The following is a 12,777-nucleotide window of genomic DNA, read 5'->3' as shown; positions in this document are numbered from 1 at the left end:
TGACACAGTTGTGAGACTAGGAAACAATTAAAAGGGCATGATTTGTTATTTTTTAAAATTAATTTCTATCTCCTGACCCACAATAGTCAGCTTGATTACATTTAGCTTCATGTTATTATATTGAAACCATTTATAATCATTGAAGTCAAATATTACTTTAATGCAGTTTTCATTGTTATCCCTGTAGAATTCTTTCTCTAATGTAGGCCTTGTTTCAGCAGGATACTTAAACAGATGCCTAATTTTAACACACTGGGAGGCCAGTGGGATTCTGCAGGGGTTTAAGTGCCTTGCTGCTGTTAGCTGTCATCAAATTAATATTTTAGTAGCAATTAAAATGTGTCCTTTCAAAGCATGTATCTTAAGGTTAAAAAAGGCATTAATTACATACTTCATGGCGTTACTTTACTTTATTAAAGAATTTTTCCTGAAGTATATCTAGGCTATATGCAGATGTTCATTTCTACTGGAAGATTTTTCTTCCAGTAGAAAAATAACCTGGAAATTGGACTGTACAGATATTCATCCAGCCCCTGGGCTGGAGTACTTCACAGTCAAGCTCTTCAGCCAGGGGCCCCTAGAGGTCTTCTCTCAGGGCCTCCCCTGCCCTTAGGAGAGCTCGTTATTTGACAGACTGCCCCTTGCCTACGAAGGAGACAGGCCCTCAAGTAGTACTTGGCAGCTGCTGAAAATCATTAGCTACTGGAGACAGCTGGGGATAGTTCCTGTCCTGATAAAATTCCCTCAGTTCTGCCAAGGAAAGCCAGAATGGCCCAGAGCAGGGACTTGTAAGCCCATCTCACCATCACTGTTACTTACCTGAATGGAGGAGGGCAAGATAAGGGGAAGCAGGGTTGGGGGTACGCTTGGCTCCTGGGGTGGGAAAGCCCATGTCTAATTTCCACTAGGAACTCAGCTGATTGGCAGGCAGGGGCACTCTCCCAGGTCTCGCTAGCAGAATAGTCCTGCTGCTTGCACTCTTCCAGGCTGACCCAAAGGTGTATGTATCTGTTGGAGGAAGGGTGGGGTGGCACTCAGCCTTCACAGCAGAGCTCCAGCAGCTTTCCACAGGGACATGGCAGCCTACCTTGTCCTGCTGTACTCGATGTCAGCTGGGCAGCAAAGGGAGGTCAATGGGGCTGGGAGCTGGGCTTGGGGAAAACCTCCACACACCCATCTCTTAGCCCCTCCAGCTTTTAAATTGCTGCCCCTGTGACTTAGCTGAGTAGTGGGGACAAGGGGAAGCTGGAGGGACTGGGAGCCAAGTGTGTGGGGGCTTTCCCCAATTCTGGCTCCTAGCCCCTCCAGCTTTTAAATCACCACTCCTGTGGGGAGACATGAGGAGAAACAGTTGTGGCTGAAAACCAGACTGCAAGCCCAGATGCTGAAGGCTTTTCAGTCACCGTTCCTCCTGTTCAGCTGAACAGTGGGGTCAGGCAAAGGAAACCAATGGTGCCAAGCTGGGCTTGCAAAGACAGCTCACTACCCCTGCCACTCAGCTGAATGTGAGGGAGACAGGGCAAGGGGAAGCGGGCAGTGGGTGGGAGGTGCACTTCTGCGTTCAGCTCGTCACCTGGCACAGCACTTCTCTGCTTCTCACACTGGGAACTCTGATGGTGGAACAGGGGGAGCAGCTGCCTCCCATGCCTTCTTCAGACTGGAGGGACCATGGTCTCAGGAAAGCATAGGAGTCTTTCCCTAACCTCTACTTCTGCTCCCTAGGAGAAGTTAAGACAGGAGAAAGTGTGCAGATGTTCACTCTCCAGAAACTCTCCTGGGAGCAATTTAACCCTGGTTGTTCCTGGGCTATTTTCTCCCAAGCAGCCATTTTTGCTCATCAGCACACTTTTGTTTTCTACCAGAAGAACAGGGTTTCTTCCAATAGATGGCCTTAGTTAGGGTTAAATCAATAAAAGATTAAGTTAATTCTTTTGTTTGGCCAACTTGCTGTTAAATTCTGTCTGGTTCATCTCTTCTAAGTGAATGAAGCATGTGTCTCCAATTAAGGCTTTTGCACTTTATCATTTTGAATGCACATTTGTAGCTGAATCATTTTTTCAGTCTGAAAATGTAAATATTTGTTCTCTCAAGCAGCGTCAGTTATTTTCTTTGGTGGAGGGAGGCACGGGGAAAAAATTTGTAGAGCTAATGACTGAACAGTTTCTTTTTGGCCCTAATGTTTTAGGGGTCTTCTACCATGTCTTTCTAGAAGGGGACTTCCAACCCCAAGAACAACTGAACAGCCAGTCTTTAGGGGAAAACATCACACTCGGTCAAGGTCGAGTGAGCATTCTAGTATCAGACCATTATGCTCTATACATCATCTAGCTCCAGGAGGGTCGGCGCCACCTTCTCCACTTCTGACAAGGTTGCTATTAAGTGTACAGCACAGCGTTCATGTTCTGCCTCCCAGATGTCAGTGTGGTGTTGTACTTTCCTGAGCATATACAGTGCATTCACTCACTCATTCTGGCACAGTAGTGGAATCCTTTTTCATGATATTTATACTTTTCCCATATCCTCTATTCTGTCTATCTTCACTGTCCAAACAGTATTTTTTTACTGTTGAAATTTATACACTTCTGCAACATGAATGTTAAAAAAGACTGTTTTGTCCTTCCATTGTTTCATTTTGTTATGTATTCACATGAAAACTTTCAAAAAATTTGCATAGAAGATAAATAGTACACAATTTTCACATATTTCACTCTTGTTTTATAACAATAGAATAAGAAAATGACAATGGCCTATGCAATGCTAAAGTTCACTCCTAATTTTTAAATTGATGTTTTGCTTAAAATAGCAACATTTGAGAAAATAGATACTTGCAACTTTAATTTATCATATCATATAATTGCAGCATATTTAGTGCATGATAGTACCAGTACCATGATAGTACTGGACTTTGCAACAAAGTTTAACATTAAACTCTATCAGTTTAACGTTATATAGATCTGTTGTTCTTTCTTACCAGAAATGGTTGTAGTAATTTGTAATTTACTGATATTCAAATGTAATTTACCTATATTCCACTGATATGTACAGCATTAATTTCAGATTCTTAAAGCATCTGTCAGAAGTCAAACTGTTTAGAAATTGGGCTTTCAGGGTTCATCCACCCATACAGACCAAATGAGTTTAAAATATCTGCTTGGGTAAGAGCACAAAATTCTGATACACTGTTGTAAGAATTTGTACCAATTACTGGATGTAAATACATATTAAAAAATAATAGTAATGTCAATAAGGAACAATTACATTTCAACAAAAAATAAGTCAGAAAAGATGCATCACCTCTATAACAGTTGACAATTATAACTGGCATCTATTTTTGCCTTGCAGCAATATAAAAACTTTGCCAAACCAGAATGGTAGCATTTTATAGCCACTTTGCACCCATGAAAATGACTACATAAAGTGCAAGAAAAGTAGTGAATCAGGACCTGAGAACACCTGTCTTCTGTTAGTGTACTAGTGGAGGCTTTTTGTCTAGTTACTTGTCTATAAATATAAATAATGAAAAATTTGGAACTTTAAGATATTTTTCCAGAATTGAAACTAAATTTAGCAACACTAAAGATGACCAGGGACATAAGTTGGACTGTAAGTTTCTTCAAATCCATCTTCCTACAGGTGTACTAGTCTAAGCTTTGACCTTTAGAGATCAAAATGTATTGATCAAATTTCATTTGTGTTATTTCACTGTATCTTCATTCCATCTGCAGAACACATCAACAAGGAAGTCCTACACAGTCACCTCCTGCAGACTCATCCTTCAGCAGTCGTAGGGGAAGACAGCTTCCGCAAGTTCCAGTAAGGAGTGGCAGTATAGAGCAAGGTATCAAATAATTAGCTTATCATAATTCAAAATCTTTGGTGTCTTTTCTTATCCTCACTTCACTTGAAGATTGTTTATTTTAATAATTTTGGGGAGGTGGAACAAAGTATAGAATGCTTTATTTCTGCATGCAAAGCAATATAGTTTAATGAAAAAATAACACTGTAAGAAAGAATAGTAGGACTTGTTTGGCTGAACCATTTATTTTATTCCCGATATTCTTTTAATTTCTGTTGCAAGCATTGTATTTCCCTAGTGTGAACTTTCCTATGATCACAGATTTAGATAATGGGCTATAGAACCCTTTGACTGAACTTTTGACAACGTTATGGTTTTGTTTTATTAATTCTGGTTTGCTGATTTTTATTAACTGTTGTTTGTTATTGATAGGAGGTGGTGAAAGGCTTTTTAAAATTGTTCCTGGAGTGGGTAAAAGGCCAGTTGAATAGAATTAAAACTGCTAGTATCTGATGTATTACAACACTGGTCATCAACTATTATACCCTCAGCATGAAAAGAGAAATAGATGAAAAGAGAATCTTTCCTTCTTGAATAACAGAAAGTTGAGGGAGGTTGTTGTAAGAAGTATTGTGTCCAAACAAATACCAAACAAGTCTGAACATTACTGTTTTCTTTCCCAAAAATACAATGCAGCTAAAACAAGATGGCTATAAATCATGGTTACATTTCACCTGCAAAAATGTGTGCAAGTTTGGTTGTTTTCTATTATTCAAGCAAGAGTCAGTACTTGGATTGAATCTGACAAATTGTCAACTATTGTGAGTCTTTCTACTACATAGAGAGTAAGGAGCATACACGTCTCTAATGTTACTTTCCATATTTCCTGAGATTGTCAAACATTCTCCCAATACAAACAGTACTCACTTTAACTTTCTACCAGGCTAAATTACCATAGGTTTTGTCATATGAAAATTAATTTGTGGACTGGTTTTGTGAGCTATATGGGTGCGAGTCATCCTACTACATAATCAGTGACATATGAAAATGTTTTCCTCTTTCCACTACATCTGTTTATAAGAAATGTCAAATATATTTTATGCAGGTGGCTTTGTCTAATAATAAAAGTTGTGTTCAAGGCTTGTAATGTGATTTCATTATAAGCTAAAGGCTTATTTAAATGTGAACTGGTTACAAGCAACACTTACAGCATAAATTTTTGTGTCAGAAATTATATGGATAAATTGGGAGCTGTGTGAAAAAAGTAATATGATATTATTTTATAAAATCTATGCATTGCATATATTTTTCAAGAAATGGGCTTGACACAATATACAATAAGGAAATACCTGGCATACCTCTTTTGATTTCGTGTTAAGGGTTTCTTTTTGTTTTGGATATTCATTTACCTTCACTTTCTTATTATTGCTAAAAAGTGTGTTGTAAATAATACTAATAATAATACTTTAATTTAGTTATGTTGGCAGTAATTCTAAATGAAAGCAGAACTTACTATAACATGGAAAGAGGGGAGTTGAACTGGTATAGAATAGCAAAGTGAACAAACAAAACTGCAGGCTAAAATTAGCATATCTTCAGAGGCTGTTTTTGTTATAAGCACATAGGAGGTTGAGTATTGATATTTCAAACAATAAATACTTATCTCCAATGGTGGTTGATACTTGTGCCATAAGTATATAAGAGATAACAAAGCTGTTGGCTCTTGCTCTTACTTCAGAGTTCTATGTTCTTTCTTTCATATCGGTGAACATTTATTACTGAAAATGCAACCTCAACCCAAAGAAACAATTTTCTCCTTTACGTACTAATTTGCTGATGTTTGACTGAGTGGTTTGGGCATTTATTGAAAGTATCTCCTAATTGTTTCTGTTTAACTGCTGATTGTGGTTGTGAGTGTATTTGAAGTACTGAAGCCAGTAAAATAATGAAAGTAATGTCAATGTTTAAATGTTTATGTCCACTGAAATACAGACACGGTTACATTTAAACTTATTTTTTCTATCGAGCAACTTAATGAAATAAAGCTATGAATCCGAAGTATTTTATTTGGTAGAATGGATCAAATTCTACTGTTACAACTGTCCAATGCCCATCAGCCAGAATAAAATGGAGTAAGTGAGAACACTGCTAGACTGTAATCCAAACTACATTGAAATCAGTGGACTATTTTCCATTGACTGTAAAGCTATTAGATTGGATCCATAAATATGTCACAATTGACATGGACTGCAGGGGTGTAGGTGATGGCAAAATCTAGTTAATTTTGTGGATAGCAGCGTTTTTATATATTTTGTATTTTCTTGAGTTGCAAATAAAGTTGTTCTGTGTTGGCAGATATCGATATTCTGCATTGGAAGGGAATATTGTACACTGTAATGCATCTGAGGTATGATAAAATAGTTTTTAGGTTTAAGGCATTATGAACACGTGTTAATTCTTCTGTACTGAGAAGGGTGTGTACAAGTTTTTTCTTTTACAGCTAACTATTTTCAGAACATAATAATTTTGCATAAAGGCTATAAACAATTATTTATATAAACTATGAATGTTAGTGTTCTTTGTGATTTGGGTAGTCAGAGGACAGAGCAGTTTTCAGTAAAATAATTTGTTTTGTACAGCATTCTTGCTGTGGGATAAAAAGAATGTTGGAACGTTGGGGTGGGTGGCAGTTTTGCTTTTTACTGTGGCAGCTGATGAAGTTGTGGCACTGTTTTTTCAGTAGTAAATTATAACCTTCATGCAAGTAAACCATTTTCCAAGATTTACACTATATCACAGGCTTTGCATTTTGGTTGTTATTCGGTTAGGAGTTAAAAAGAAATTTTGTTTCAATTTCTTTACTAGACAATAACTAATCAGTTAATGCTCTTGCCAGTAGTTTCAGTTTGAAGCTCATGGAAAGCCAATGTTTCAGTAGTCTGTGGCCATGTGTAGACAAAATGAGGGGCGTGTGTGCATGACATTTTAAAGTGGGTTAAATGCTTTTGAACTGCTTTAATAGTGTTGGTGTTTGCACATGTCGGCTGCATATTGCGTAGTAATTCCAGCCACTGTAGCAAATTTGGTGCTGTAATGCACCTTAAATGACTTGGGGCGCAGCACACTAAAACTCCTCCTCCAGTCTCTGTGCAGCTCAGGGGCACTGCAGGAAGCCTGTCCAGGCAGCCTGGCAGCAGCCCGGGAAAGCAGGCTCTGCCCAAGAACAAAAAAAGCAGTGATTTTTTTTTTTTTCCTGGAGCCTGCCTGCCTACCTGCCTAAACTGTGTGGGGACCTGGTGCCCCCCGGGACTGCCTGAGCTGGGTGCCTGCGGGTGGTGCCACCTGGTTGGGGGGGGGCCGCTGCTGCCACGGAGGGAAGCACCAGCCCTCCTTGCAGGCCAGGGACCGCTCCGCCCACTGGCAGCTCGCCCTTCCCTCCCCACCACCAGACAGTGGGTGTGTGCATGACACAGGGGCTTAAAGGGCTCTAAATTAAAGCCATGTTTTTAAAAACCCACCACTTCAATTTAGGCCCCCCGTTTCATCTACGCATGCCTTTAGGCAGTTTAGAGATACTTAAAGCAGTAGAAACGCTGTCTTAGAAAACACATAAAAGAAACCTAAGAGAAGAGAGAGGCAAAAATCTCTATTCCATCACAGAGGTGGGTAGGCACTTGTGGTCAGGTATAGAGGTGTTCAGAGAACATTATCTTATAGATAAGGGGGGAAATTATTATAAAAGCAACTCTTTGAGGCCGCTAGCCCTTAATGGACATCAGTGCCTTTGTGTTTTGACAAAAAATAAACTACCAAGTTTATTTAATTTAGAAGATGTGATAACATGTTACAGTATTTTAAACCAGGGGTCAGCAACTTGCAGCTTGCAGCCCATGGAACCTTTGGATCCAACTCGTGGATGCAGGAGTTTGGCAGGATTCAGTGGTGGAGGAGCTTCTTCTGCAAGCACTCTCTCACTCCTACCACAGGGACAAACACCAGCTGACAGTGCTTTCCTTGTGCTGCTTGGGAGACAAATGATGGTGGTGGCAGAGTTCGAGCAGCTGCCCACAATCCTGCTTCTGACCCTGTGTAGCTCATTCCCACCCACAACTGGAAGAAATTGCTCACCCCTGTTTTAAACAATTACAATTTATATATATTTTTTAGCAGATGCACTTTTAAAGTTTAAGTTTCTCTCAAGCCATAGAAATGCTAATTATAATCTTAATAATGTTTGAGTGAACGTATTTATATCTGTTCAGTGAGATGCAAATATGGACTTTATTTTACAACCACACCAACTGTGTCACATCAATAAGTTACAAATTCCAGTACCCATGGATCTTATTGTAGGGTCTAGGATCTCTGCAAATGAAAACTAGACTCTGTAGGTGTACAAGCATCTATCATTTATATGCATAAATGTCTCTAAATATTTGTGAATAAACCACAATACAATGATCATTAGTCTAATCGGTGCTATTTTAATTGATATCATTTTGTTTCTTTAAATGGAAATTTTAAAAGGTTATAAAATAATATGAAGAATGTTTTCTTACCCTGTGCCTAAAGCAGTGAAATTCAAAGCCATGCTAAAGGTGATACAGTTCTCAATTCATCCATTGTGCTGAACTGTTATAGAAGACTTGCGTCAGTATTTGTTATTCAGGTATACAATATTAGAGTGGCAACACTAGGCAACTTTTATCCAAATAAAGTGGTGTTACTGCATGCATTTGATTTCTTTGTTATAACACTACATTTTTGTATCGTTACCTGGGTTTGGTGTTCTTGTAGAGGGCCGGCTTTGGCAGTTTCTATACTGTCTGTTCTCTGTGAAAATAAGGATCTTTTCTGGTTAAGAGTTTTAGGTTGGTCCCATACATTTGTGCTTTAACTGTTCGCTCTTACTGTTCAAGGAAACTAATACAAGCTGAAGATATACTGCTGCTTTTTCTCTATTTTTTCTAGCTCATGTAGAATGTATAATTACAGAAATTAAACAAGTCTTAGAGGCATAAAATTAAGAAATATTTCTTAGACCTCAATGAAATTGTGAAACCAATGAGAAAACGGATGATAGTTTTTAGTATGAAACTGAATTTTCAAAAGTACCTGTAGGCAAATAGATCACTTTCACTACATCTATTCTTATTTTTATTTGACTGCTCAAAAATTATTTATTTTTCATTAGGTTATCAGCATGATTTTACATTCCATAACTCTTATAACGATGTATGGTGGTAATCAGAAGATTTCTTGTGTCTGAGCTTTTTGTATATTGCTGATAATCTGTTGAGTTGAACCAGTTTACCCTTTCATAAATAACTGTTAGCCTGATCTAGTGGTCTTAGAAGAAAACCTCCCACTGGAGAAAGTAAGAGTTATATCTGAATAAGTATTGGTAACTATTGCCATGTCTGACTGAATTAGATGAAAATTAAACAAGCTGGTTAGATTTTAGATGCACGTAGGACAGTTCTATTAGTATTTATTTACAGAAGGGTTTCAAATGTAGGTTTCTTGAAATATTTTATAATCAAGATCTTATCTGGTGCTGCATAAGAAAATGGCTGCAGTATCTGAAGAAAAGCAGAGGAATCTGTTTGAAAACCTAGGAGTGATTTTCAGATATACTGGCATTCGATATTGAGAAATTAAGTGTCTTATGTATTTTCAATGTAACTCATAAGTAATCTAACATAGGTACTTCCTTAATAATGATGCTGTTCACTGGATACAAAGTAATTTAAAAATAAACTGCTTAATGTGGATAGAATGCAGTATACTGGCTGTATATTTCTTCAGTATTCTCATTAGAAATTCTAAAAGAATTTCACATGAAATAATCATTATATTTTTTAATAATTAAATATATTGTGAATATACCTTTCCACCTTTAATTAGCATGATGCCTACAATCTTAAGTGTTAGAAGAGACAGAGTACTGTATGTGCCTGGTTCTGAAATCTCCCTGTAGCCCATAAGAATTTTGTTTGAGTAAGGTCACAGTATTGAACCCTATCAATGAAATCCTGATCGGAGGTCCAGCAATAAAAATCTGAGCTAAACTAAGAGCAGAGAATAAGCTTTTCAGCAAAAGATAATCAAAGTGGATAACATTTTAGTTTTAGATTCCAACTTTTTCAGCATTGTTTTGTTTTGTCTTCATGTCCCTGGTTTTATTTTAAAATTGTTAGATGGCACTGCATATTTGGAGCCAGGTTGTGGAACATTTATTCATGTTGATGAGTATAATTTATGTATATGAGTATTCCTTTTGACTTTGATGAGAATAAACCTGTGAATAGGTACTCAGTGTTGCCAACTCTTACAATTTTATTGCGATCATCATAATGGTTGGTATTTTTCTTAATGCCCCATTTTCTAGATTGCATTGATTTACTGGAGTGTCCTAACTTCTGGTTTGAAAGAAAATGCATGTTTTAGCTTTTCTTATTGTGAAAAAAAGCTGAAAAGATGAAGTGAATGAACCCTTATGCCTTGTAAACTAGAAAGCATATGAAAAGAGTCCAAAATTATTAGTACAATCACATAACTTTTCACACCTGAGTTACGTTTCATGCACACTTAGGGTTGGCAGTGCTTTATACAGCAGAATGACTAAGTGTTCCACAATCCGAACATTTGATGACTTCATTATTAATGTTAATTTTAAATAAAAAGTCACAGGCTTTATAATTTGCCATGGTTTATCATCTTAATTTCCCATGTTACTTTTACATATGCTGCTATATAGCTAGTGTACATGCCATTGTCACATGTAACACATTTCTTTGTCTAACTTTAAATTTGATGATTTCTAATTGTTTTTGTTTCCATCATTCCGTGCATTTAATTCATTGAAGGACAAGAGAATTATAACTCTTCCTCGAAAGGTAAATATTTACATACATTTTACTAACACTTTACAACTGTTAATTTTCACTTTCCCCCCTTATTTTCCATGTCGGTATTCAGTCAAGAATAAATCAACTAAAAAGGTACTTTGTCAAAAATCTGTATGTTGTTTATTTTATTCCTAAATAGAAATTGAAAATTATGTGTCTTGTGATTTCAATTTTGGTATTGAAATGTTACATGTTGCATTTAATCTGAGCCCTGTTGGTGCTTTGTGTGATATAATAGACAGCAGTGTAGGTTAAAGTTTCATTCATAGGCTTAGATTGTACCCCAGGCTTTCCTCAGAGGCCATATAAAGCCTTGTACTTGGTTTTCACTTCTCACAATAATGGGTAGGATGAAGCAATAGCACTATTGTTTTCTGTCCTCCAGACCCTCAGTTGGGACCCAATCAAATCACAGGGAGAATGCTTAGAGAGTAGAATTACCAGAAAGAGGGTAGGTATCAACCTTCCTCCAGATGCTGAAAGATTCTTAAGAAATGTAGATCTATTATATTTTCTGGGCCTGGGGGCAATCACTACTAGTGGGAGTTTTTGGCAGCATGGTGTTATGCCATTAAGAAGCTAAGAAGCTACTATGGGCCAGATCTATTCTGAGGGCACACACCTGGATCCCATGAACTGTGCTTCTCCCTTAGAATCAGCAGACTTTGTTGTGTGTCCAGTTCCTCCCTGTAGAGATTGGGCAGGGATTTCTGTGACTGGGGTTCTTTTCCCCCTTCTTTTTTCTTGAAGTAGGCCCAAGCCAAAATTTGGGTGAAACTTATGCAGTCAAAGAAGAGTTCATGTGAACCATATTTAATTACAACAGTAAAACCCTGTACCACAGCAACCTTAATTACAGAGACAAGATCAGATTAGGTCATTATACTTGAGTCTCCTTCCAAACTGTGTATTAATTATCTGAAACAAACCGGATAAACTGGAACACAATTATGTGATGAGCTTGAACCAGAATGTCAAATACAGCCACCTCGCTGCTTTGAGGAAATTTGGATCCCATCTTCAAAGATCTTGGCCGTCTCACACTAGTGTCCTGGAAACAATGGGTTGAAGGAAGTTTAAATTCTTTCTGTGTTATATATCTAACTTTTAAATTTAGCCCTCTAAAGTGTTATAGGGTGACCCAACTTTTCACTTTATTCTGTGTTTCTTATACTTTGTTTTCACTGAACGTTCATACATGGACAGATCCTGCAGTACTGATAGGGACAAAGCTCCCATTGCGGCAGTGCTGTCTGGTAAGAAGTCCAGCATTAATTCCTTTAGTCCAGGACATTTCTTCAGCATGATTAAAAAATAATAAGCTAGTAAAGGATGCTGCTAGTTTAAATATTTAAATATAGTGAACCAAATATCTATATTTCTGTGTTAGTAGTGACATCCTAAATGATTGGAAGGGAAATGTTTCTTTTGAAATGAATTTGCCACCTTTGCTTTCTTTCCTTTTTAAATTTCTTTTGACTTAGACAATGAACTCAGTGATGCCAGTTTAAATTTTTAAAGTTTTTTCAGGTTCTAAATGCACTGTTGGCAATTCAGACAATGCATGGAGATCTTTAGGTTTAAATGCAATTGATTTTTATTAAATTATTAAGCTGTAACATGCCTATAAACCTTAGATATATAAACACTTGTTCATTATAGTCCAAATTTAATTTGTTGTGGTCTCTTTAATATCATTGGACACCTATACATGAGCAGTTAGGCTGCTCTAATGCACGGTAATTACAATGCTCCAGCAGCCTCCAGCGTCTCGCCTATCAGCATCCCCGCACTTCAAAATGGCAGCAGGGGCACATTATCTAAGGCTTGTTCAGTGAGCTTTAGATAAAGTGCCCTCATAGCCATTTTGAAGTGTGGGGATGCTGATAGATGAGAAGCTCTGAGCACTTTAATTAGAGCAACTTAATTAGGCCTTTTACGACCAGGTCACTAAATCATTGGATGCAGGGGTGGCAGTGGATATAGTTTTCCTAGACTTCAGGAAGGCTTTTGATACTGTCTCTCACCCCATTCTCATTAGGAAGCTGGGGGACTGTGGCGTAGACACCT

At 37.6% G+C, this 12,777-nt stretch overlaps 1 protein-coding gene across 7 annotated transcripts in view; it reads left to right on the top strand.

The window, feature by feature from the left end:
* Positions 1-12,777, top strand: part of RIMS1 (regulating synaptic membrane exocytosis 1) — a 717,876-nt gene that overhangs the window by 515,692 nt on the left and 189,407 nt on the right. For 4 of the 7 annotated variants that reach the window (XM_019520475.1, XM_019520477.1, XM_019520476.1 and 1 more), the window contains 3 exons: positions 2,186-2,368; positions 3,726-3,838; positions 10,666-10,695. In XM_019520475.1, coding sequence (XP_019376020.1) covers positions 2,186-2,368; positions 3,726-3,838; positions 10,666-10,695 — 326 coding nt within the window. Of the gene's footprint in view, positions 1-2,185; positions 2,369-3,725; positions 3,839-7,543; positions 9,174-10,665; positions 10,696-12,777 lie in introns of those variants that run through there. The other 3 variants (XM_019520481.1, XM_019520480.1, XM_019520483.1) reach the window with 2 other exon arrangements.

Source organism: Gavialis gangeticus, unplaced genomic scaffold, assembly GCF_001723915.1.
Source record: "Gavialis gangeticus isolate Ggan-Ray unplaced genomic scaffold, GavGan_comp1, whole genome shotgun sequence".
NCBI lineage: Eukaryota > Metazoa > Chordata > Crocodylia > Gavialidae > Gavialis > Gavialis gangeticus.
Note: the sequence above shows the minus strand (reverse complement) of the source record. Positions and strands in the feature narration are given on the sequence as shown.